The sequence below is a fragment of the Trachypithecus francoisi genome, unplaced genomic scaffold (assembly GCF_009764315.1).
Source record: "Trachypithecus francoisi isolate TF-2019V2 unplaced genomic scaffold, Tfra_2.0 Lachesis_group5, whole genome shotgun sequence".
NCBI lineage: Eukaryota > Metazoa > Chordata > Mammalia > Primates > Cercopithecidae > Trachypithecus > Trachypithecus francoisi.
This window is the reverse complement of record NW_022681470.1, coordinates 25,460,724-25,485,664: the sequence shown is the minus strand read 5'-3', so window position 1 is coordinate 25,485,664 and position 24,941 is coordinate 25,460,724. Positions and strand designations below refer to the sequence as shown.

General features: G+C 42.9%; 1 protein-coding gene across 1 annotated transcript in view; it reads left to right on the top strand.

Moving 5' to 3' along the window:
- Positions 1–13,421: 13,421 nt before the first annotated feature.
- DPT (dermatopontin) overlaps positions 13,422–24,941 on the top strand; it is a 34,190-nt gene continuing 22,670 nt past the window's right edge. The window contains exon 1 of the mRNA XM_033197203.1: positions 13,422–13,772. Coding sequence (XP_033053094.1) covers positions 13,468–13,772 — 305 coding nt within the window. The 5' untranslated portion in view covers positions 13,422–13,467. The remainder of the gene's footprint in view (positions 13,773–24,941) is intronic.

The following is a 24,941-nucleotide window of genomic DNA, read 5'->3' as shown; positions in this document are numbered from 1 at the left end:
AGAGTCTGGGAGACTTCCACTCAGAAGTATGCAATATCACTTGTAGGGTGTCCAAGTAGTTAGATACAATGATTGCTTCAATGGGAAAATTAGCATTTTATACTCTACTCCTTTAGGACTCTTCCAGCATTGTAATAAGGGTCTAGCTTTAGAGCTAGCTCAGACTACCTTACACTTTAGGGAAAGATGAGATGGTGAATTTTAAAGTCAGAATTCTTGGCTTCAAATCCCAGGTGCTCCACTATTTGGCAGTGTGACCTTGGCAATTAGTTAACCTTTTCTTATCAAACAGTTTTCTCATGTGTAAATGTGTATAATCCCATCTCAAAAGATTGTTGTGGGATTAAATGTGATAATGAATGTAACGAGCTTAGCATGGTGTCAGCATATCTCGTGCAGATGGTGGCTCTTATGTCATGCAGTGGTTGCTGCTGCTACACTTGCTTACTGAGTTAAGCCAAGTACTTCTTTGCCTTTGTGAAAAGGAATGAAATTTTTTTTCTCTGTTTTCTCAGGATTTTTTTTTAACTTATAAACTGAGACCTGGAAAAAACAATATTTACTCTCTCAGGCCCTTTTCCACCTAATAATCCTGCCCCCAACATGTTGCTCTTGCATTTCCTTTTCTTCTTCTGATCTCATTAAAAGAAGATATTTATATGATTATCAGATTGTTTCTAGAGGATTCGGTTTTGATGAAGAATTCTCATTAATATTTGGTATCAAAACCAAAACCTCCATAAGCCAGATAACAGTGTGTATCATTTACCACTTATTAGGTCTAACACCTTTCAAGTGTTTCACATATGTTGATTTATTTAATTTCTAACAATTGTATGAGGTAGAAACTGCTATTTTTCCATTTTTCAGAGGGAAAAACAGAGGCACAGAAACATTAATTAATTTGCTGAGGTTATACCACCTTGTCTTCCTGGGGTCTACTAAATGTTGGAGTCTGTGGCGAGGACTAAATGTGAAGGAGGCTGTATTGGGGATCTGCAAATCCCAGTGAAGATGAGGGGAAGAAAGAGGGTATGTGTGAGGTGACATTCAGCAGACGTGGCCCCTGGGCAGCTGGACTTCTCTAGAATGTTTGCAAGGAGAAAGTGTGCCTCAGAGCAGACTGAGGAAGGAAGAAAGGAAGGAGAGATGTTTCTCCACGCATTTCTCTCCATCTCTCATTCCCCTTTGCTTGAGGTTCCCTCCTCTTCTCCCCAAGAGCTCCCTGCCTGTCACTGCCAGAGTTTGTCATGCAGTCCCTCAGCATAGCAGCTGCTCAGGAAGCAGACACTGTGATGTTCCATCCCAGTTAAAATGTGGAGGGACAACCTGGTGCAAGTGGCGTCTGTCAGAGAGAGAAGGAAGGTGGTTTAGAGAAGCTGAGAAGGCCTGCCACGACTGTGTATTCACTCAGGTGTAACTAGAAGGATGACTGTATCACCCCAATGAAGGAACCCCCTTGAGCCCAGATGATTTAATTTCCTAGACATACCATCACAAATACCACCAACCTGATGGTTTAAAACAAGAGAAATTTACCCTCTGGAGTAAAATTCTGGAGGCTAGAAGTCAAAACTCAAGATGTCATCAAGACCATGTTCCCTCCAAACACTCTAAGCAAGAATCCTTCCTTGCCTCATCCTAGCTCCTAGTGGCTCCCAGCAATCCTTGGAGCCCCTTGGCTTGTAGCTGCATCTCTCCAATCTCTGCCTCCATCTTTGTATCATCCCTGCCTCTGTGTCCCTCTATGTCCTCCCATCTTATAAGGACACCAGTCATTGGCCCATAGCCTCCCTCTAACTGCAGGATGATTTCATCTTGAGTTTTTAACTAATTACATCTGCAAAGATCTTTGCTCCAAACAAAGTCACATTCTCAGTTTTGGGATAGGCAGACATTTTGGGGGGACACTATGTAACCCACTACACCAGGTCTTAGAAAGCCATAAGTGCTGTTGGCTGTGGTAAAATAAACTGAGCCAGTATGTCCTTGCCTGAGAGAGAACAAGGACCATTTAGTGCCATTGTAAGGCATCAGGTCAAAATTTTTAAAATCAGAGTATCTCAGGAAGTATTGATCATTGATAAAGTTACTTGATAGCTACTAAGGATTGTGGGTTATAATGCATTTTCTTTGGGATGGTCAACTGAGATGAGCTATCTGATCTAGCCATACTGTTACAAAAAATAGTTACACTGACGCAAAAGCCATCTAAGTAGGAATGGACACATCTACACACACACACACACACACACACACACACAGAAATAGGTAAATAGAAAAAGAGAGAATAAGTTTTACATGACACTACTTATGATACCATTATGTTCATATAGCTGAAAAGACCAAAAGTTCTTCGCATGTTGTGCATTTGGAGACTTTTCTTTTAGTTGAAGCTATGGGTTATTTTGGTATACAAAACATGACACTTTTTGTAGTTTTTCCTCTTCGTTCTATGAATTATATTTTTTTCTCTGAAGCCATCTTGTTTTAGATATTGCCACATGATATGCTTTTCATTATTATTTTCTCTGTAATATTACTGGCCAGAAGGTCACATTATTTCAAGTCTTGCTTCAGTGACTCCTGAAAGCATTTTTTAGGGTAAAGGGTACAAATTGAGAAAAGAGGAGTGAAGAGTGCCTTTACTTCATTGATATGGGTCTATTTCAACTCATCCGTGGGAGAAAACACTGATTCAATATCAGCAATCAATATACCAGTCCCTGAGTTGGGACACAGTGGTGAATGCAAGGGCATCTTTCCTGCTTCAGATGACTTGTTGTCTAGCTTACCAAACAGCAGCTGCTCAGATATACTGGGGTCATCTGTCAATCAATGAAAACTCAGAAAAACTGTACTTTCTTTTTTGTTGTTTTTGTTTTTAGAGACCGGGTCTTGCTCTGTCACCTAGATTGGAATGCAGTAGTGCGATCATAGCTCACTACAGCCTTGCACTCTTGGGACCAAGAGATCCTCCTCCCTCAGCCCTCCAAGTAGCTAGGACAAAAGCCATACACCATGCCTAGCTAATTTTTAATAAAAATTTTGTAGAGACAGGATCTTGCTGTGTTATCTAGTCTCCTCTTGAACTCCTGACCTCAAGAGATAATCTTGCCTCAGACTCCCAAAGTGCTGGGACTACAAACATAATCCACCATGCCTGGCCAAAAACTGTACTTTCTGAGCTACTTCCTGATCTAAATTTCATGTCTTGGGAGGCATCAGATAAGCAGAATTCACCTCTTGATCCTTAAGGTAGATCCTTATGAGGTCAAAAGACTGTGTGTGACCTTATAGGTCATTTGGTCCAGTCTCCTGATTTCAGTGAACAGACATTTCACAAATATTTACTGAATGTCCACAATGCAGCAGACACAGTGCTAATACCCTGAAGAAACAATGGTATGTAAAATCAGGCACAGGACTGGCCCTCTTGGAACTTATAGTCTAGTATGGGGAATCAGGTGTTATCAAATAATTATACAAACACATATAAAATTGTGATTGGAATAAGGGCTCTGAGGGGGTTTATGCAGCCCTGTGAGAGTGTGGGGAATTTTCTGATCTGATGCAACCCTGAGAGGTTCTTCATTTTGAGAGCATGAGCTTCATTTTATAACAAGCTTCAAAACAGATCTTCTCCACCAGCTGGGTAACCCTGGGCAAGTTTCTCTCTAAGCACCAGCACCCTCACTTGTAAAACTGGGAGGAAGTGTCTTTCAAAGAGTATGCAGATGACATTCAATAAAATGGATACAAAAGTGTGTGGCACAGTTAGACCTACTGATGTAAGCATGCAGGTTGGCAAGATCTCACTTTCCTCTGCTCAGGAAAATCTCCAGGCCCAGGGACAACATGGCCTAATGGGAAGCCTGACACACACAAAAGGACAAATCAGAGGGATTCCCAGTGGATTTTCAGGAGAAGATTTACCTTTGACTTCCTGAAGGGAAAAGGTTACAAAGGTGTTTGGATGGAATGATATTAGAGTTAAGGGTAGAAAAATAGTGGGTGGAAGTGGTGTTGGCTTTGCATTGAAGAAGGAAGCACATGGATGCTTCCCAAAATCACACAGCTGGGGAGGACTTTCTTCTCCCCGTGAGCAGCTAAGGACCACAAGAAACTGGAGACAGATGCCCAGTGCTGGAGATAGTCACATTGTTTCAGGATCTGCCTCGGATCAAATCCAGACAGTTGTTCCTTATATCAGTCAGGTCCTGCAAGAAACAGGTCCATATTCAACAGTAGTGACTGGAGAGAATTAATGAAAGAACTATGTACAGAGATGTGAGCAGGGTTACTTGTGAACATCCCAGGGCAGCTACAGCTATAAACCACGGTAACACCACCCCTGTAGTCCTAAAGTTGCAGAGTGAGGGAGTGAGGTTATGGAACCTAGCAGAAGCATTCACCTTGGAAAGGGGGCCAGCCAGCAAAAGCTAAGGCTGCATAGCGAGAAACCTGGCCACTGCCAACCAGGCAGGGAGCCAGGGGAATTCATATTTTGATGCCTCTCCTGATCCTTCCATATTCTGCTGGTGCCTCTCATTGGCCAAGCCCAAGCAGGAACCAGAGGGCAGGAGAGCACCTTAAGGCAGCACATAAAACCTCCAGTGCAGGGAAGAGAAAGATCTGAAAAGTAAATAGGGAATATTCAGCACATACCCTTGCAAAATGGTATCTCATTGTTTTTTGTACCAGCAGTACCAGGCCCTGTTCCAAGCACAGTACATTTACATGTATTGTCTCACTTAGTTTTCATGATAAATTAAAGAATGTGCATGTCTATTTGAGTGCATGTGCATATATTCTGCAGGGCTTTAGGAACACAGCAAAGATGCCGTAGCCCCTGTTAGAATCTTTTTCGGTGAAGCCAGCCCACTTCTGTAGAGAGTTGAATTATTTTGGTAGTTGTTAATATTGCAGCATTTTAAAAAGCTGAGGTAGAAAATAGTACTCATTAGTGTGCAGCGTGCTCAGCTTCAGGCTGTTGACAGGCATGAGAAGAAGGCTGAGCTGCTGCCTTTGCTGCAGTTCTCAGTTCTGCTCTGTCACTGCCTGTGTGGGTGGTGTGTGGCAGGAGGCAAATGGTGGGCTCCCTGAAAGCAGGATTAGGGTGCAAAACCCTCAGCAGAGCCCACAGGCCACAGAGCCAGGGGAGTATTTCTACAACAACCAACAGTGGGGTAGTTGGCAGAGGAACCCTGCCTGGTTCTGCCTCATACTTGGAGACACGTACAAAACCATGAACATTCTCAGGAAACAAATATGCACCTTTGCCTGTGGTTTTACACTTTGGGATGCATGAAAGTCATGTGGGAAAGCTTATTAAAAAGGCAGATGCCGGCTGGGCACGGTGGCTCATGCCTGTAATCCCAGCACTTTGGGAACCCAAGGTGGACAGATCACGAGGTCAAGAGTTCAAGACCATCCTGGCTAACATGGTGAAATCTCATCTCTACTAAAAATGTAAAAATTAGCCAGGCATGGTGGCGGGCGCCTATAGTCCCAGCTACTCAGGAGGCTGAGGCAAGAGAACCGCCTGAACTGGGAAGTGGAGGTTGCAGTGAGCCGAGATTGTGCCACTGCACTCTAGCCTGGTGACAGAGCAGGACTCCATCTCAAAAAAAAAAAAAAAAAAAAAAAAGGCAGATTCCAGGGCTCCACCTCCAGGATTCCACTGATGCAAGGCTATTAAAAACTCAGGAATCTGCCTTTAGCCCACGCCTCCATGGCTGTGATGCAGGTGGTCTGTGGACCTCACATGTATCCATTCTTTGGGGTAGGTGTGTGTTTTTAGAGCTGAGGGAGACAGTATGCTTCTTAGGTGACCAAGTCCTTTATCTGAAATTGATGTACAGTGATTGTACAATCTGCAGCTTCAGGAATGGGAGCAAGAATGTGGATCTTGGTTAAAGAGCGAGCCAAGCTTGATCAGAGGAAGCAGCACACAGAGACCGCACTGGAGGACGGCACCAGCAGAGATGTCCTGCATGGGAGAATGCTGTTTTCAGGGAGGCTGCTCCTCCTGTTAAAGCCCTGCCCCCACCACCTGCCTTCAGGATGGTAGGAAGGAAAGGCTTGGACAAACTCTGTGAACTGGCAAAGTGCTCTAGAATTGGCCACCTTGCTTTCCTAAAGGATGTGTCACCGAATCCCTCAATGCCATGTCCTCCAAGAGAACTGGCAGGGCTCAAACTGGGGAACACTGGCTTATGCCCAAGCCCTGTCACCCAATATTTCTGTAACTTTGGACATCACTGTACCTCTTAAAGCCTCTATTTCCAAACTGATAAAATGGAAATGCCAACTTTATTACATTCGCCAATGCAAAGATGAACTGAGATCTGTGAAAGCCCTGCAAATGGAAAAGAATAAATATTTATTGAATGCTGGATTGTGTGGTTTATATACCTTATGCAAAATGCTACACAAATGAAAGAGGGTATTGTTTATTTTATAAACCTTAGGTTTACTCAAAAAGCCAATTTCAGATTAGAAAATCTGGCTTTAAATGAATCACTTAAGTACTTCCTGATGAAATTGTTTTCTTTCTTTTCCCCTGTTTGTATCCAAATCTCTCCAATGAACCCCCCTGCCTTTTTTTTTTTTTTAACCATGGTCTCTGGCAGGTCATGAGCTCAGAGGTTGTAACAGGCATCCTGATCTCTGTTGCTCCACATATGAGCACATAATATATTTACTAAACAATAATTCCAGCACCTACACATGCATCTCTGTGCTTCATTCATCCTCACAGACCCCAGATCACTAATTAGGCACTTGGGCCCTCAAGCTTCCTTCCATGAGTGTCTCAGAGCTAACTTGGCTTAGCATCACCCCATCCCCATCCCTGCTCTCACCCCAAGACACAGTCCTGGTTCCCAAGCTCGCAAGTTCCCAAGCTTCTTCTCCACCATGATAGCTCCTCCATCTGCCTGCTGTTCCCAAGCCTCCTGAATTCTCCACCCTCACTCTCTGCCTTTAGTGCTCACCCCTGTTATCCTGACACCTCTCCCTGCAAACTCACTCTCAGGAACCTCTGCCATTGACATTCATCCACGTACTAATGGAACTCCAGAGAGTGGTGAAGCCACATTCCCCCAGATTTACTCATTCCCAAACCCCTCCAGTCATCATCTGCACAAGAACACTCTTTTGCTCTGCATAGTCCTAGGGTTGTTCATTACACTAACATGCATGATTGTCCCCTCAACTCCAGTTTCTAGTGTTGCCCTGAGGTCAGAATAACAACGTACATTTGCTTCAAGCTTTACAATTGACAAAGTCTTTGCAAGACCATGGTTTGATATGACTGTCACAATAATCTTGTGGTGAGTGGCTGCTGTTGTGATTATCCTCCGTTTTACAGATGATAAAACAGAGGTTATGGTTTTGTCTAATTCAGTGGTTCTCAACAAGAGATGATTTTTCCCTCCAGGAGACATTTAGCAATGTCTGGAACATTTTTATTGTCACAGTGGTGGAAGAGAAGATGCTACTGGCATCTAGTGGATAGAGGCCAGGGATGCTGTCCAACATCCTGTAATACACAGGGCAGCCAGCCTCTACAACAAAGAACTATCTGACCCAAATCAGAAGGTCATTTTGATTACTTGCAGAACCAGAACTTTAACTTAGATATTTGGATTTCAGGAGTCTCTGCTCTCCTCAGAACCATCTGCCACTGCTCTGAGGCCCTGCTGGGACCATTTGGCACCTGGGGTAGAATAGTTACTAACAAATTCAAGTCACCTTTCTGTACTAGCTGTGATAATTGGGGTGAGCTACCAGTGATCTCTGAACCTAATTTTCCTAGAATTGCTGGCAGGTCAATTGGTCTATCATATGTAAAGCACATAGTAGAGTATTTAGCACACAGTAGGCGCACCTTATTCTACTCCTCCCAATCTTCTCTATTTCCTCAACTTGGATTGTCACTCTTTCTCCTACTGCTTCCAATATAAGCATTTTTAACCTCATTGGTGGCCCTCAGGGTTAACCCCAAATAATATGACAGTGGGTTCCACAAATGATCTTAAAAAGCAATGGGTCATGCAAGGGTGGCAAGTTTGCTGAAGGTGAGGACAGCCTGGGTGTACTGAGGCTATTGAATGCCTTCCTCAGCTAAACCGTGAAAGTGGCACAGACTCATTTTGGAGGAAAGCCATGGATGGCTCAGCATATACTTGCCGGGAAGTTTGTAATAGTACTCTGGCCACCTATAGCTGCAGCCAAGTCCTGATTATACACAGGAGTTAAAAGGGGAAAAAAGACAGCTGGCAAAATGGAATCCTCCAATAACTGACAGTCAATATTTTGGGTTAAGCATCCATTCATCTGGGGCTACCCGCTTCCCCCAGGCACTAGCATGAGCCTTGCCTTCTCCTGTCTGAGCAGCCCTCCTCGGGGCCAGCAGGTCACATCCATAATGCTCCAGTGGATCAGGTCTGCTCCAGGGTGACCTCTGTAAGTCTACATCATTCCCTCCCAATGTACGATAGCAGCTACCCCAATCCATAAAGTGTAAAAGTAACTCAGGAATGAGTAGGTTCTAGGGCCATTCTAGGGGCTCCCAAATAAGATTGGGCAAAGTATTATATTCAGAATCTTTCAAAAAGGGATTGTATGTTTGAGAAAGCTGCCAGACAGGAGTGGATCCAGGTCCCAAAAAGTGTCACCAGAGTGGCTATGAGTTCCTATACCTTTTGGAAGAACCCAAACTTAATAAGCGTTGGGGAGGATGTGGAGAATAAATTGGAGCTCTCATACAGTGCTGGTAAGAGTGTAAAATGGCACGATTGCTTTGGAAAACAGTTTGGCAGGTCATTAAAAGATTAAACACAAAATTACCATATAACCCAGCAATTCCACTCTTGAGTATACACCCGAGAGAAATGAAAATATGTGTCCACACATATACTTCTACATACATGTTTGTAGCAACACTGTTCATAGTAGCCAGAAGGTGGAAACAACCCAAATGTCCATCAACTTATAAATGCATAAATAATGTATGGTAGACCTACACTGTAGAATATTACCTGGCATTGTAAAGAAATGAACTAGTGACACATGCTGCAAAATGGATAAACCTTATGAACCACTAACATAAAACATTATGCTAAGTGAAAGAACCTATTCACGAAAGACCACATATTGAATGATTCTATTCATATGAAATGTCCAGAATAGACAAATCCATAGAGACAGAAAGTAGATTAATTGTTACCTAGGGCTAAAGGATGAAGGGAAATGGAGAGTGACTACTGATGTGTTCAGGGTGTCTTGTTGGGTGGTTAAAATATTCTAAAATTGCTTGTGGTGGTGGTTGCATAAACTCTGTGAACATACTAATTTAAGGGATATATTGAATTATATACCTTATGCAGTGAATTGTATGGTATGTTAATTATATCTCAATACAGCTGAAGAAGGAGGAGGATAAGGAAAAAGAAAAGAAGAATAAGAGAGAGAAGAAAGAGAAAAATCATGCAGACTTTTGAATGCTCTTTGTCAGAATCTCCAAAATATCTCAAGTCCATTATCTACTAGGAGGTAAGACAGCCCAGTGGTGAATCGTGTTGGTGCCAGAATCAAAATTAGTTAACTGAGTCATATAGGCTTCAGCATCACTACATAACTTCTTGAGAAATGACACCTGGAATTTGGGTAGAGTGTTCTGCATTATCTTCTATACAGTAATTCTCACTTCAGTGAGTATCAGGTTACCTAAAGGGCTTGTTCAAACACGCATTGCTGGACCCTACTCCTAGAGTGTCTGATTCAGTAGGCCTGAGTGTGGCCAGAGGATTTGCATTTCTAACAAGTTCCCAGGTGATGCCGATGCTGCTGGTTTTAGAGCAACACCCTGAAAACTACTCATTGAATTTTTAATTCTTTAAAGTCCCCAGGGTCTATTGAGCAGACTTTTCAAATAACAGCAGAAATGCATAGTGCAAATTAGTTATATGTGTATGTTAATATAAATATTTTATGAGTGCATTATTTGACAATTATTCCTAAATGTTATAATTAGTAACTGCAGTTTTGATGAAATGATGGAAGGAATCGCGGAATGGGAATCAGAAGACATGGGGTCATATCCTTCCAGTTCTAGAAATTTGGCCCAAAATGCTCTCTCACCACAGTTTTCTCATCTGTGAGAAACTAATTCCAATATGCCTCACTAACATATAAAGTTATGAGGAAGATAATATAGTAACCTAGTTGAAAATACATGGTCAACTGTAAATGCATTAATCTTATGTCCTCAATGTCTGTGTAAGGAAACCATTCTCTGTGCCGTCACTGGAATCTCTCTCAAAGGCATCACCAGTTTCTGGAATCTCCTGAGACACTGGATGAGTTAGGTTGCTTTCAGCTTTGAGTAACAGAAATCTATATTCAAACTGGACTCTAGCATGAAGATATTTATTTTTGCACGTTACAGGGAATCCAACTGAGGTAGTTCTAGCTGTAGTTGAAAGAAATCTGCAGAGAATGGAGATCAGGCAGAGGCCCTGGAAATCGCTGGAAAATAAATGTATAATAAAGATGAGTGTTTACAATAATTTGCTTTGTCTGTTAGAGCACTTTAAGGTTTAAAGTAGCTCATGTCATGCCCAGAATGCAAGATACAACTCATGAGCATCAGGATGATAAACTGAAAAAATTAAACAAACAAAACAAAACAAAAAACCTCTATCATAGAGGTTCTCAACCCTGGCTTCCGGTGAGAAGCCTATAGGGAGGTTTCAAAGGACATCATTGTCGGGACCCTGCTTAGAAGCTTCTGATCTAATTGGTCCAGAAATTGCTCAGACGCTGGAGGTTTCCAAAAGCTTTCCAGGTAATCCTTAAATGCTGATAAGGTTGAGAATGATTGCTTCAGCATATCATGAATCAGAGAGATCATTCTAAGCTAAGAAGAATTCCGATGCCAGCACTGGGCGGTTACTTAGGGATGGAAGTGATGGGAGAAGATGGTGCTAACAACAAAACTAAGCCTCATATAGCTGTTCAGCCCAGAGCCTCTCCCCCTCGCTTCAGTAACCATGATCATCAGAGAAAACTGCACGCCCAACACACACGCGTGCGTGCACGCGCACACACACACACTCATTAATTGTTGCTTTATTCTCATGTATGACTTTCTTTCCCTTTTAAGGCTATCTTGGTGTTTGATCTAGACTGAATACCATCTGGCAAATGTGCCATAGATTAGGCAGACGGTGAGATTAATAGTGTGATTTTTCTCTGGCTCCACATTCCTTTAGGAAAGTGACTCTTAGACATTGATGTGAATAAAAATCACCTGGAAAACTTTTTTTAAAAATATAAATACCTGAGCACTCCCTGTGAGGTTATGATTTAGCAGGCCTGCAGAAGAGCCAGAGTCTAGACATTTTAACAAACTTCACAGAGGCTTTAGATAGAATTGGTCTATGATCACAATTCTAAGAAACTTTCAGAACAACACTGATGAGAAATGGGAAGTACTTTGTGCTTAAGAGATGCCCAAAGGTTTCAAAAAAAATTGAAAAGCCAAATCATCAATGAATGCATGGAATGGGTAATGAGCACATGAAAAGATGCTCAAAATCATGGGTCATTAGAGAAATGAAAAATCACAACCACACTGAAATATCACTACAAACCTATTTGAATAGCTAATTTTTTAATGGTAATTTTCTGGTAGTGGTGGACAATGGTATCACCACTTTGGAAATCAGCTAGGCAGTTTCTTTTAAAGTTAAACATACATTACCTTCTGATCCAGCAATCCCACTCCTAGGTACTGACCCAAATGAAATAAAAGTTTGTTCACACAAAAACCTATACATAGATGTTTATATCAACTTTATTTATAATTAATTTTATGTAATTCATTATATAAAATATAATGAATTTTCAAAAACTGGAAACAACCCAAATGTCTTTCAACTGCTAAATGTATAAAGAATCTGTGGTACATCCATGCTATGGGATGTTACTCAACAATAACAAGAAACAAAATACCAACACATACAACAAGATGTTGAATTTTAAAACGAATGAATCTTTAAAGCATTATGTTTTTTTGTTTGTTTTGTTTTTTTGAGACGGAGTCTAGCTCTGTCGCCCAGGCTGGAGTGCAGTGGCCAGATCTCAGCTCACTGTAAGCTCTGCCTCCTGGGTTTACACCATTCTCCTGCCTCAGCCTCCCGAGTAGCTGGGACTACAGGCGCCCGCCACCTCGCCCGGCTAGTTTTTTGTATTTTTTTTTAGTAGAGACGGGGTTTCACCGTGTTAGCCAGGATGGTCTCAATCTCCTGACCTCGTGATCCGCCCGTCTCGGCCTCCCAAAGTGCTGGATTACAGGCTTGAGCCACCGCCCCCGGCCAAATCATTATGTTAAGTGAGAGGTGGACATGAATGACTACATGTAGTATGATTCCATTTATTTGAGATTCTGGACAAGGCAAAACTATGGAGACAGAAAGTAAATCAGTGGTTACCAAGAGCTGGGTGTTTGGGAAGATTTGACTACAAAAGAGATATGAGGGGATGTTTTGGATTGATAGAACTGTTCTAAGTCTTGATTAGCGTGCTGCCTATATTACTGTACACTAAGTATTTCAAAAGGTGAATTAATTATATGTGAATTATAACTCAATGAAAAGAAAATTCAATGTGAGGGCAAAAATACCAAAGGATAAAAAGGGGGTTTATTTAGATTAGACCCATTACATTTTTGAGAGCAGAGCACAGTTTCTAGACCTGACTGGGTCCAATTTCAGCAGCATGGTAGAAGCTTAAATGTAGAAATTGTATCCAACTTATCTCCCCATGGGCCTATAGTACTTCCTGATGCAACTTATGAGTTCTCAGAGTAGCCCTGCAAACTGGTATATCCATGCTTATACTCAAGGGTTAAAAAGTGTTGGACTGACAACTTAAAAAAAAAAAAAAAACAGGCATTCAGGCTTACAGAAATCTAGATGGCTCTGTTCCTTCAGTCTATGATTTCGGTGTTTTGAAATCACTGTCTGGTTGTGTGGTCCCGGAAGGCTAGTTTGGAGAACAAATACAGGGGTTTGCTACTAGCGGGTAGGGTAGGACAGAAAGGGATGAGGTGCTAAAAGGTGAGGAACAAATATGCTGCTGATCAGTGTTTTTCAACTGAATGTTTCTATAGGGGGATACGGCAGTTGGCTTTTATAATCTACCTACAAAGTCATTCTTTCTCCGGGGAGCTTCTTAGACTTACATGCTATTGGTATATTCCTAGAATTCCACCTTAAAACAAGCTGAATGTCCTTATGGCTGACATCTCAGCATGGAAAAGTTTTGCTTAAGCGATGACACACTGCAGTTGGATCCTTCTCACCCACATCTGGAAGCCACATGTCAGCAGCAGCTATATAAAACCGTCAGACCAGCAATCTTAGAGTGACATTGTTTGCCAAAATCCCAGGCAGCATGGACCTCAGTCTTCTCTGGGTGCTTCTGCCCCTAGTCACCATGGCCTGGGGCCAGTATGGCGATTATGGGTACCCATACCAGCAATATCATGACTACAGCGATGATGGGTGGGTGAATCTGAACCGGCAGGGCTTCAGCTACCAGTGTCCCCAGGGGCAGGTGATAGTGGCCGTGAGGAGCATCTTCAGCAAGAAGGAAGGTTCTGACAGACAATGGAACTACGCCTGCATGCCCACGCCACAGAGCCTCGGGGAACCCACGGAGTGCTGGTGGGAGGAGATCAACAGGGCTGGCATGGAATGGTAAGGGCCAGTGGCTGCACTGCACTGGGTCTGGGAACATCTCTGCATATCCCTCCTCCTGGGGGCTGCTAGACTCTCAAGGAATATCAGTAACCAAACTCTGGGCAAATCCCAGCCCAAACCTCACCACTGCATGCTCCGGGTGGAGCAGGGCTGCTGCTGAGCAGACTACATTACAGGACAAAAACCTGGGATGAGGAGTGTCTGTGGGAGATAGACTCCTCTGTGGCTCTGTTCCTTCCAGAAGCTGTTCTACCTACTCTCAGTTGGGGCCAGGGACTGGTGTAGGTCTGCAAGAAGCTTGCTTACCAGACTACCAAAAGATATGTACAGAAACTGACAGTAAGAAACTTTATAGCAATTTAAACTTGCTATGCCATCGGAATGGCATTTTTCTTTTTTAGCAATTTATTTTTACCATTTTACAAAAGTATGGGCCCACAGTAGTCTGGGAACAAGAAAAATAAACAATTGATCTCTCAGCACAGAGGGTTTGAGAAATATTGATTTAGAGCAAGTGAATGGGAAAGAGGGGACGAGGAAATTTAGGCAAAGGAAAGTGAAATTAAATAGCTGTCTACTGCCTTGATTACATGTGCTCTCTCAATTATGAGTACTGAGGTCCTTCTCTCTGCCTGAATTTAAAGTGGCTTTTATTGCTGGAAAATAGTTTACTAAAGGGTTTTAGAGAGAGGTGCTGTCTTCCCCTGACTGTTTTCTGCCCTAGGCAGTAACATGGAACTTGTTCGAGCTTGTACTTTTTTGTGGGGTGTGATTGTCTCAGCTGGGTCTCAGCCCAGGTGCTTGGTCAGGAGCTCATCCTAGTAGCCATTAACTGCTAGGCTGATTATTGACAACAGCCTTGATGGAGCCAGCACTGTAAGAGGTTTGGAGGAGAGAATGGAAGAGGTGGTCCAGGGAGGAGGAAGCCCACCTGGAGGGCTGCTGCCTGTGCTATCTGTAGAGCAACCCAAATGCGTGGCAACAAGTACTTAGTGTAGTGGAGCTGGAAGGGGTCAAGCACAAAACCTGGCCAGGTATGGTGGCCCACGCCTGTAATCCCAAGCACTTTGGGAGGCTGGGGAGGGAGGATCACTTGAGATCAGAGTTCGAGACCAGCCTAGGCAACATAGCCAGACCCCATCTCTACAGAAAAAAAAAAAAAAAAAAAAAAAAAAAGCCCAGTGTAGTTATACACAGCCTGTGGTCCCAGCTACTCAGGAGGCTAAGGCAGGAAGATCACTTGAGCCCAGAGAGTCGAGGCTGCAGTGAGCCATGCTCATGCCACTGTATTCTCCACTGGGTAACAGAGCAAGACCCTGTCTCAAAAAAAAAAATAGAAAAAAGAAAAAGCACAGAACCCTGGGGAACACAACCAGTAGAGAGGTGATGATGGGAAATCCAAAAGCAAGAAACACTGATGGGTGGAGGAACCAGGCAAGAGTGCAGGCCTCTATGTAATAACAACAGCTACCATTTATTGAGTGCTTACTCTGAGCAGGCTCCATACTAAGTGCTTTACGTGGATCATCTCATGTAATGCTCAAAACAAGTGTATATGCCATTTATAGGTAGACAAATTGCAGTCTAGAGATCAGGTATTTCCTCGACTAGAAAGCTGGGGTTTGGATCCAGAGAGTCTTGCTTCAAAGAGTTTGTGCTTTGCCACAGTGATGGGCTCCTGAGAGGCTGCTGCCTCCACACAGCGTGGGCTCCCACCCGACAGCTGACGCTGTCAGCAGAGCCAGTGCCACTGGACCAGACTCAGGGCAGTTCTTCCTCCTGGAGTGGGTGGGGACCTGCAAGATCCCAGCAGAAGCCCAGTCCCGGAGGGATAAGCCCTACTTGGTTACCAGGACTGTGGAGGGGGTCAGCCGGCCTGAAGAAGGGTTGGAGAGAGGACTCACACAGGCAGCAGCAGGTGAGGGCACTGGGGCTGTGGAGGCTGCTTGGACAGCCTTTATGGGCCATCCTCATCCACCCCCATGGCCTCTGGTGAGCAGATTTAGTTATTCAAAACCCCTTCTGACAAATGCTGATTCAGAGACCTGGCTCGCCTTGATTGTAGTCTCCATGACTCCTCACAGCCAGGCCCACTGCCTAACGTGGAGCATGGCAATGACCTAATTACAACTGTCCCTCCAGTCTTCATCTCTCAGGAGCACCATCCCATGAGCGAGACTCCTTTCTAACAGCTCTTTTTAGAGCCACAGTCAAGCAGCACTCAGCAATGGTTCCCCAAGCCCTAGAGGAAGAGCCCTGGGCTCTGAGTCAGAAGGCCTGGGTCTGGAGCCTGGTTCTAATGACTTGTGGTGTGACCTTGGCCCAGACGCTCAGCCCTCCAGGCTCCCGCCTCATTTGGAAAATAAGCAGTCAGGCTGCATGATCTCTGAAGGCTCCACAGAGCTCTGGCTCACCCCTGAAAATGCTCTTGGCTTTTTCTTGCATTCTGTTGATCTCTGTGTTCATCCGTGCTAGAGAGAGAAGCCAAATGATGTTTAGTTTTAAACTTGCCAACTGTGACTGGTTTGTCGTGAACTCCCAAACTATTTGAAGAAAAGCAAAAGAGAAAGAAGGTGAAATAACATGATTTTATTTGGCCCATGGGAGTCGAGAGAAAAGCGGACAGGCAAGATGTCTCTTCCACCTCCTCTTCCTCAGCATTTTTGGGTGTGCAGTGTCTAGTAATTTTGGTTTCCTTTCCTCCTTCCACCCTCTGTTGCCTCCTTCTCCCCCTCTACTAATCACAGGGTTGAAAACTCACAAACATGCAAAACAGCTTCTTTACAATAAGATCCAGCTGCCCCAGGACTGACACCAATTACCCTGGAAGCACTTTTAAAAATTATTATGCCTTTGAGTTCAGGCTCCAGTCTCAGTGAAAAATCTGAAAGGAAAGAAATTGCTTATGGGCTGGGGAGCAATTACATCTTCACATTGGCTACAGGCTTAGTCTGTTCTCAGGGAACAGTTTTTGATGCTTTTGTGCAATTTGGCTGCCTTGTGTAAATTAGCTTTCAGGTTTATTTTAAAAGAGGGGAGGAGTCTCAAACATAGGCTTGACAGTAGCACACAGGATCTGCTAAAAAGAAAACCTTTCTAATCAAAGTGCCATCTTTAAAAGGTGCTGCCATCATAGCTGAGTGGTCTGTGGTGCTGCCATTGATCACAGTTTCTCTGTTGAAAACCAACTCTTCAGATGTCAGCTTCTGAAGTGTGGATGCTGGTCTCTGGCACTAACAACTGCCAGGAGGCCTTATCTGGGTCCCCAGGAGTGGTATCTCGCCATCCCAGGGCATGCCTAGGTTGTTCTCAGGGAATCTGCTCTAACTTGGGTCAGCACAGGCTGTAGGGCACTGGGTCCTGTGTGGAATAAAATGAAGCCAAAATTTTCTAGTGAGATTGAGCTACTGTGTAGTGGAAGGAGCCCTGGGCTTGGATGGAGGAAACCTGGATTCACAGCTCCTGCTGGTATCTGTGGCATTCGGTACCTCATTCTGGCAGAAAAGAAAGAGAGAAGCAAAGACAAGACAAGACAAGAAAAGAAAAGAAAGGAAAGGAAAAGAAAGGGAGGGAGGGAGGGAGGATGGAAGGAAGGAAGAAAGGAAGGAAGGAAGGGGAAGGAAGGAAGGGGAAGGAAGGAAGGAAGGAAGGAAGGAAGGAAGGAAAGAAGGAAGAAGGAAGGAAGGAAAGAAGGAAGGAAGGAAAGAAGGAAGGGAGGGAAGAAGGAAAAAGGAAGGTGTGACTCCCACCTCACAAGCTGTTACTTGCGTTACTATGATACTTGTAGGATAAAGTATAAGAAAACTCTAAAGCAAGTTGAAGTCTAAAACAAATGCCTAACACACCATGGACAGTTAGTAAAAGTTTAGTGAATCTGGAATTGATGTGGCTTATGTTGGGCAAGCCAGCTTTCCACGGACTCTGAGTTCAGAGGAAAAGTGTTCCATTTATTGGCATCTACTTTTTACCCCGGGCTTCAAGGAATCCCAAGGAGATGTTTTGGAGTGAGAGTTTGTGTTAGAGCTGAGTTTATGAATTCACCAATGACAAGCCGCAGACTGGAGAAGAGGAGAAAGGAATCTATGCAACAGGGCTATGGAAGCATCAAGGTGCATTTGAAGGTGGATAGGTTGGGTGGGAACTTCGTTTTCCATGGTCGGACTGTTTCCTTAATCTAAGCAAGACCAAGCCTCAGTGTAGTGCAGGGCCATCGTCCTGAGTCATGGTTCTGAGTATTGAGTACTCACAGCGCCCACTTCCTCGGGGATGCTTTCCAAGACCACCTCCTCTCCCCACGCATCTCGCTGTCTCCACTCCCTCAGCCTGCTTTGTTTCCTACAATGCCCTTGTCACTGCCTGATTGGCATTTGTTTCTTGTTTTGTCTCCCTCACCAAAATACGAGCTTCATGAACACAGGGTCTTTGTCTTATTCACCACTGTATCCCCAGTGCCTAGAAGAGTGTTGGTACATAACAGGCCCTCAGTACATACGCAGTGAAAGACTAAATCAGCAGTCCAAACCCCAGCCAGTGTCCCAACGGCCCTCAGCAAAGAGGCCTGCAGATTTTCCCACAGGGGAACCATTTTGCTTATGCCTTTGATTCCCAATATTCCAGTGTCCAGTCCATAGTAGGGGTTTCAACTGTATTGTTCACATCTCATCTTGATTTATTGCATTTACCAACAGGCAGGATGGTCTTTCAAGATTTCTTAAGGATAGCACAGAGGGTGGCTGACACATTTTGCCACTGCAGAATGAAGTTTTTATCAGATTTTCGTTCTCTCGGTAATCTTAAGGTCTCGATCAGTTTCAAAAACTGAATAGTAAACTCTTTATTTCAAAAGCCATAAGGACTAAATGCTGTACAGTAACCTATCCTGGTTTGACATTTGTGGAACAACTGATGAAATCCAAATTCTGGAGTTTGGTGTTATACCAGGGTTAATTTCTTAGCATTTCTAGACACTCCAGAGTTATGAAAATTAACATTAGAGGAACCTGGGTGAAGAGTATACATGAATTTTATGTGTTGTCTTTAAAAGCATTCTGTAAATCTAAAATTACTTCAAAATAAAATTAAAAAAATAAACATAAGAATGCAGTACAAACATAGTACACCAGAATCCTGGAATCCCAGCCCTGGAGGGGTCTTGCACACAATCTAGAGAAATCTCCTTGCCTCATAGAATAGGAATAAAGGCCATGAGACTGAAGCGATTAAAAACTGAATAAAAACAATAAAAACATTGCTGTCAGGTTAGGAACTGTCATCCTCGTTTTACAGAAGCAGATATAAATATCAGCAGAAGGGGAGAGATGGGTCATGGAGCAATTCTGTTTGGAATTAGGAGAGAAATCCATAACTTTACATAAGTATAGGTTCTATGGCCCTAACCCTGATCTGCATGGTGATTTATGATTTATAGAGTATTCCTCATTTATATGTTCATTTGTTTATTCATTCACTACCAAATGCTTATTAGCACAAACTTTGCCAGGCCCCAGGAAGATGGAGATGAAGAACATACAGTCTACGCCCGTGAGTTACTCAAAATCTAATATTGTTTGATCTTGGCATCAATATTGGAAGCCAGGTGTTTTTCATATGAGGAGGTTGCCCTTGCATGGTTAGCAGATGGCAGAGGAAGGACCTGAGCCAGCCAGCCTGATTCCACAGTGCTGTGGGTGATATGAAATGCTGATGTTATTTTTGTTCCTAGATAAAGCCATAGTGAATGCTGATCTAAAAAAGATATGAAATCCACATAAGGATGACTTCTGAGGGCAAGAAGGCTGAGTGTGGGAGAATAGGGTTATGACAGATCTAGGATTCTTGCCAACTTTCCATCTAGGTCACTCTCCTAAGTGCTGGGAATCAATTGTCTGGGGGAACTTGAGCTCTGCACAAATGGCTGTTGGCTGTTCTTGTAAGGATGGCAAAAGCTCCCTCCTCCCAGGAGGGGATTTGCTTCTGTCTGGGAAACTGCAGGACACAATCTTCCTAATCAATAAGAGATTTCTGCAGAGTTAAGATATCATGTGTGTGTGTGTGTGTGTGTTTCTTTGAGGTATCTTGAAATATTGAAAAGTTGATGAAGTTTAGAGTCAGACAGAACAATTCTCAAAATGCAGCCCCACTAACCCCACTATTACCTTTACTCAAGTCATCTCAGCTCTCAAATCCTCAGCTTTCACATCTAAAACACACCTCCCTAGAACTGTTCTGAGAATTAAATAAGATAATATATGTATATTAACGTGTGTCCTTAGGGGAATTACTTATCCTCTGTAAATGTGAGTTTCCTTATACATAAAATGGTGATCGTGGTGAGAAGCTCATTATTTGAGCCCATTTTATAGGATTGTTTTGATAATTAAAATAATTAATGCACGCTTAGTGCTAAGCACAATGCCTGGCACATTGCAAGCCCTTGATAAAAGTTATTTATTATTACTTTTCATGACTACTCTGGAAACTGAGACTCATGGAGACAAATATCACACAGTTGGTAAATTATGAAGCTGGAGTTGAAAATCAAATTGCTAGATTACAGAGCCTCTGAAATATATCGTTTTGCTTTCGGAACATATAATTTAATCACAATCTATAAATATTATGTGTACATTATGAGTGTCTTGAATATTTATTACATTTTAATAGACACGGAGATAGCATTAGATCTCTTGGTTAAAAATATTGTAATTGATATTCATAAACTCACATCAAATTTATTGTGATGCTAACATAACTCATGCAATCCCTGCATGACCTGAAATTGCTCTCAGGACATAAATGCATCTCACAAGGTAATCTAGATCTTCTCAGAGGCCTTACGGGTAGCCTCTCCTGGATGTACTTTTCCAAAAAAGACTGAGGAATTTGTATTTTGGGAGGCGGTCTCACTCTGTCCTGTGCTAGGTCTTTCTATCCAGAGATGCTCTTCTCCAGGTCATTTCTGCTTCACTGTGTTAAAACCTTGTAGAGAGACTAGCAGACTGAAAACCCAGACATGGAGACGACAGCAGAACTCTTACCCAGATGCAGGCAGGAAGAGAGCAGAATGTGTGCAACTTAACACTGTTTAAAGAGACTGTTCATATCCCCACCATGGTGGCAGGAGGATGAGCAGGAAATGGTGCAGTGTTTGCCTTCAAAAACTTGACAGCCCTCAGCCCTGCACCGAGGCTACTCAGTGACAGTATGTGTTAGGTGAAATGTGTGATGGTGATATCAACATGTCATGAGGAAGGAGAGTTAGTGTGATTTGGAATTGTCAAGAAAGGAAGACTCTTTGAAGGAGGAGAGGCTTGGTATTGTCTTTTGTGCTCTGATATGTGCTTTCTGAGGCTCCTCTCAGTGTCCAGTTGGAGAAGTTCAATCCTGACAATTTCTAACACAGGCTCCAATATTTACTGAAAGTGACTGGAGACTAGGATGTAGCCTGTCTTTCTATTAAATTACAGATATTTTTATTATCATAGGAGTACTAACTATGATTTCCCCTGCCTTTCAAGTATATATGTTGTGCCAGGTTCTGTGCTACACACTTGACATATAGCATCACTTTACTTTTCGTGTAATACTGTCAAGTTAAGAACTGTCATCCTAGTTTTACAGAAATAGGTATAAATATCAGCAGAAGGGGAGAGATGGGTCATGGAACAATTCTGTTTGGTATTAGCAGAGAAATCCAGAACTTTAAAGGCTTCTTTTACTGGGCAAACTTGCCCCCAGCTGGGTTTATCTCTGTCCCTTGCCACTTCACTGTTCCACCATCCCCACCCACTCTCCTATTTCTCTGCTCCTCTGTCTTTGGGACCAGTCTACTTCTTTCCAGTATCTGTATTATCATAGTGTCTACTTATCAGTACCAGTGTCTGTTAATTCTGCCTGTCCAATGTCATAGTGTCTACTTATCAGTACCAGTCTTCTGAAGAGATTCCAGACCAAGTGCAGCATCAGGTATAGAGTGAGTTCTAATGAATATTGCTGAAAGACTTAATGAACATTCTAAAGTTCTGTGGGACCTGTTATAAATGCTTGCTAGCAACTCAAAGAATTATTTTGGTGAAAATAGAATTAACAAAAATTAAAGCTTTACTCTAAAAGAAAGAAATTATTTATTTATTTATTTATTTTTTATTATACTTTAAGTTCTAGGGTACATGTGCATAACGTGCAGGTTTGTTACATATGTATACTTGTGCCATGTTGGTGTGCTGCACCCATCAACTCATCAGCACCCATCAACTCGTCATTTACATCAGGTATAACTCCCAATGCAATCCCTCCCCGCTCTCCCCTCCCCGTGATAGGCCTCGGTGTGTGATGTTCCCCTTCCCGAGTCCAAGTGATCTCATTGTTCAGTTCTCACCTATAAGTGAGAACATGCTGTGTTTGGTTTTCTGTTCTTGCGATAGTCTGCTGAGAATGATGGTTTCCAGCTGCATCCATGTCCCTACAAAGGACACAAACTCATCCTTTTTTATGGCTGCATAGTATTTCATGGTGTATATGTGCCACATTTTCTTAATCCAGTCTGTCACTGATGGACATTTGGGTTGATTCCAAGTCTTTGCTATTGTGAATAGTGCTGCAATAAACATACATGTGCATGTGTCTTTATAGCAGCATGATTTATAATCCTTTGGGTATATACCCAGTAATGGGATGGCTGGGTCATATGGTACTTCTAGTTCTAGATCCTTGAGGAATCGCCATACTGTTTTCCATAATGGTTGAACTAGTTTACAATCCCACCAACAGTGTAAAAGTGTTCCTATTTCTCCACATCCTCTCCAGCACCTGTTGTTTCCTGACTTTTTAATGATTGCCATTCTAACTGGTGTGAGATGGTATCTCATTGTGGTTTTGATTTGCATTTCTCTGATGGCCAGTGATGATGAGCATTTAAGAAAGAAACTCTTTTGGTATTACTTAAGACCTCATCCACCTTTGGGGCAGGGAAGAAATTTAAGGGTGTTAAGGATGCTCTGCCACATGGAGTGAGCCAGTGGTCTAGATCATGGGCAAAACTTCTCATAGTCCATCTCTGCAGTGGGGTTGGAAACTGGCTAACAGCCCTTGAAACACCTATGTGTCTGTGAAGCTGGGAAGAAAAAGACCAGCATAACTAGCCCATCTATTAACTCTTTAATGGAATTTTGAGAGCTTTTGACCAAAATGGTGCTGCTTCCTTTTACCCTGTTCCTCACTTGACTCAACCCCACACCACCTAAAGTCCAAACTTCTTAGCAAGTCCAACTTCTAAAATTGTATAGAGGGGTTCACCAACAAAACCAGACACTCACACACCTTACAGATGCTGTGGAATTCTGCCTGTCCAATAGCTTTGGACTTGGTAAAGAATGCAGACAAGAAGAAGAAGTCCTGTCCAGCACACCAATCAGAGCTGTGGGACCATCTTGAAGAGATTTTTTGTGTTCCTTGAAAGCTCATGAACATGAGCTTTTTCCTCAAATGAATCTAAGTTTGGGTCCTGACTCTTCCAGTAGTATCTTGGCCAAGAGTTTTATAGGCATTATCACTGACTCCACATAGTGCCTTAGGTGAGACCCCACAAAGCATGTTAAAGTCAAGGCTACAACCAGAACTCATGTCTGCTGATTCCTCAACAAGGGTTCTTTCCCCTGCACCCCACTGCTTTTATGTTTTACTATTGGAGATACAGGAGAAGGTCTTCCGTTTTAGCTTTCAGGGTGATGGCCCTGAGATCAATCATTTTCAGAAAGTCCACTTTCTCAGAATAGGTTCACAAATGTGTTTTCAGAGGAGTAGTAATCACCTTGTGACTTTCCTTCTAGAAAATTTGAGCAGTGTCAGATGGAGCAGGGCTAACAATGCTCTAGTTTCTGAAACTGAAACTGAGCCTCAGCCTTCAAAGAGGCAGTAGGAAAAGAAAGAAGTATGTCTTCTCAGACAGGAAGGAGAGTCTTGTAAGTAAGGTACCAGTGCCCTCTTGCTCTAAGGAAATAAGAATATTTCCTTAGAGCTGGGGTCATGTCATACAATTCACCAGGAAATTTGTCATTGTCTTGGTGACTTTTAGAAACTCCTCACTCAAATCCATGAAGGGGCCTGAAATTCCCTCCAAGTAGTTTCCCTCCAAGCAGAACAAAGCATTGAACCACTGCTCTGTTCTCCAGGCCATTCAGAAGCAACAACCAGATGCTGTGAAGTGAGTCAGAGCATTAGTCATTTGACTGCTACCGATCTCTTTTTAAATTGAGTTTGAGTAACTTTAGCAATGCAGTCCCTTCCAGCTCCCCTTGTCCTGTTCCATTTAGAAGTTGCCTCTCTTCTCACCTAGCTCTGTGTTTGTAATCCTGCAGATATGACCAGTGTTTAGGTGAGTCCTGTTAAATAAGCAGCTTTGTTAAAAGTGAAAATGAGAGGAATGGAGGAGAGGAATGCCCAAAGCTATATTTATTTTTGTCCCCTCATCATTGAGCTGTAGGTAGAAGATGGAAGCAAGAAAAGGGATCGCCCACCCAAAATCCATGGAAACTACTTGGAGGGAGTTTCAGAGCCCTTAATGGAATTGAGTGATGAACTCTTAAAAGTCAATTCTGCCTCCAATAATGGGAGATAGCTGGGTCGCTCATTCGGTCCCTCGTTCTTCTATTAAACATTTGCTGGACAACAATGTCAGACACTGCACGGAATAGTACTTCCGGGGGGTGGTAAGGCATACTAAAGTACTTGTGCTCCAAAGTGGGTGGCTAAGACATCCAACCTCATTGAGCTTTGTTTTAGGGAAACAGCAGCTCAAAGAGGGCCTATGAATCCACCAGTGTTTCACTGATCAGACACAGGGGGGCCAAGGGACAGCATTTACAAAGTAGACTCATAATGACTGTGCAGACTAAATGTAAGTATAACAACACTCATAAACAATGTATTAATCCCAGGAATTTTACATGCATTGTCTTATTTGGCCTTCAAAATAACTTTAATACACATGTGCTATTATTATGCCCATTTTACAGATGAGGAAACTGAGGCTATTAGAGGGCATGAAGCCTGCCCAGGCAACACAGCTAAGAAACAGTGAAGCCGTCCAACAGCATAACCAGTGCTCTTAGCCACTCTACTCTCTGCTCCCCACAGTGTGAAAAGGTACCCCTACAAAGATCCGGCTCT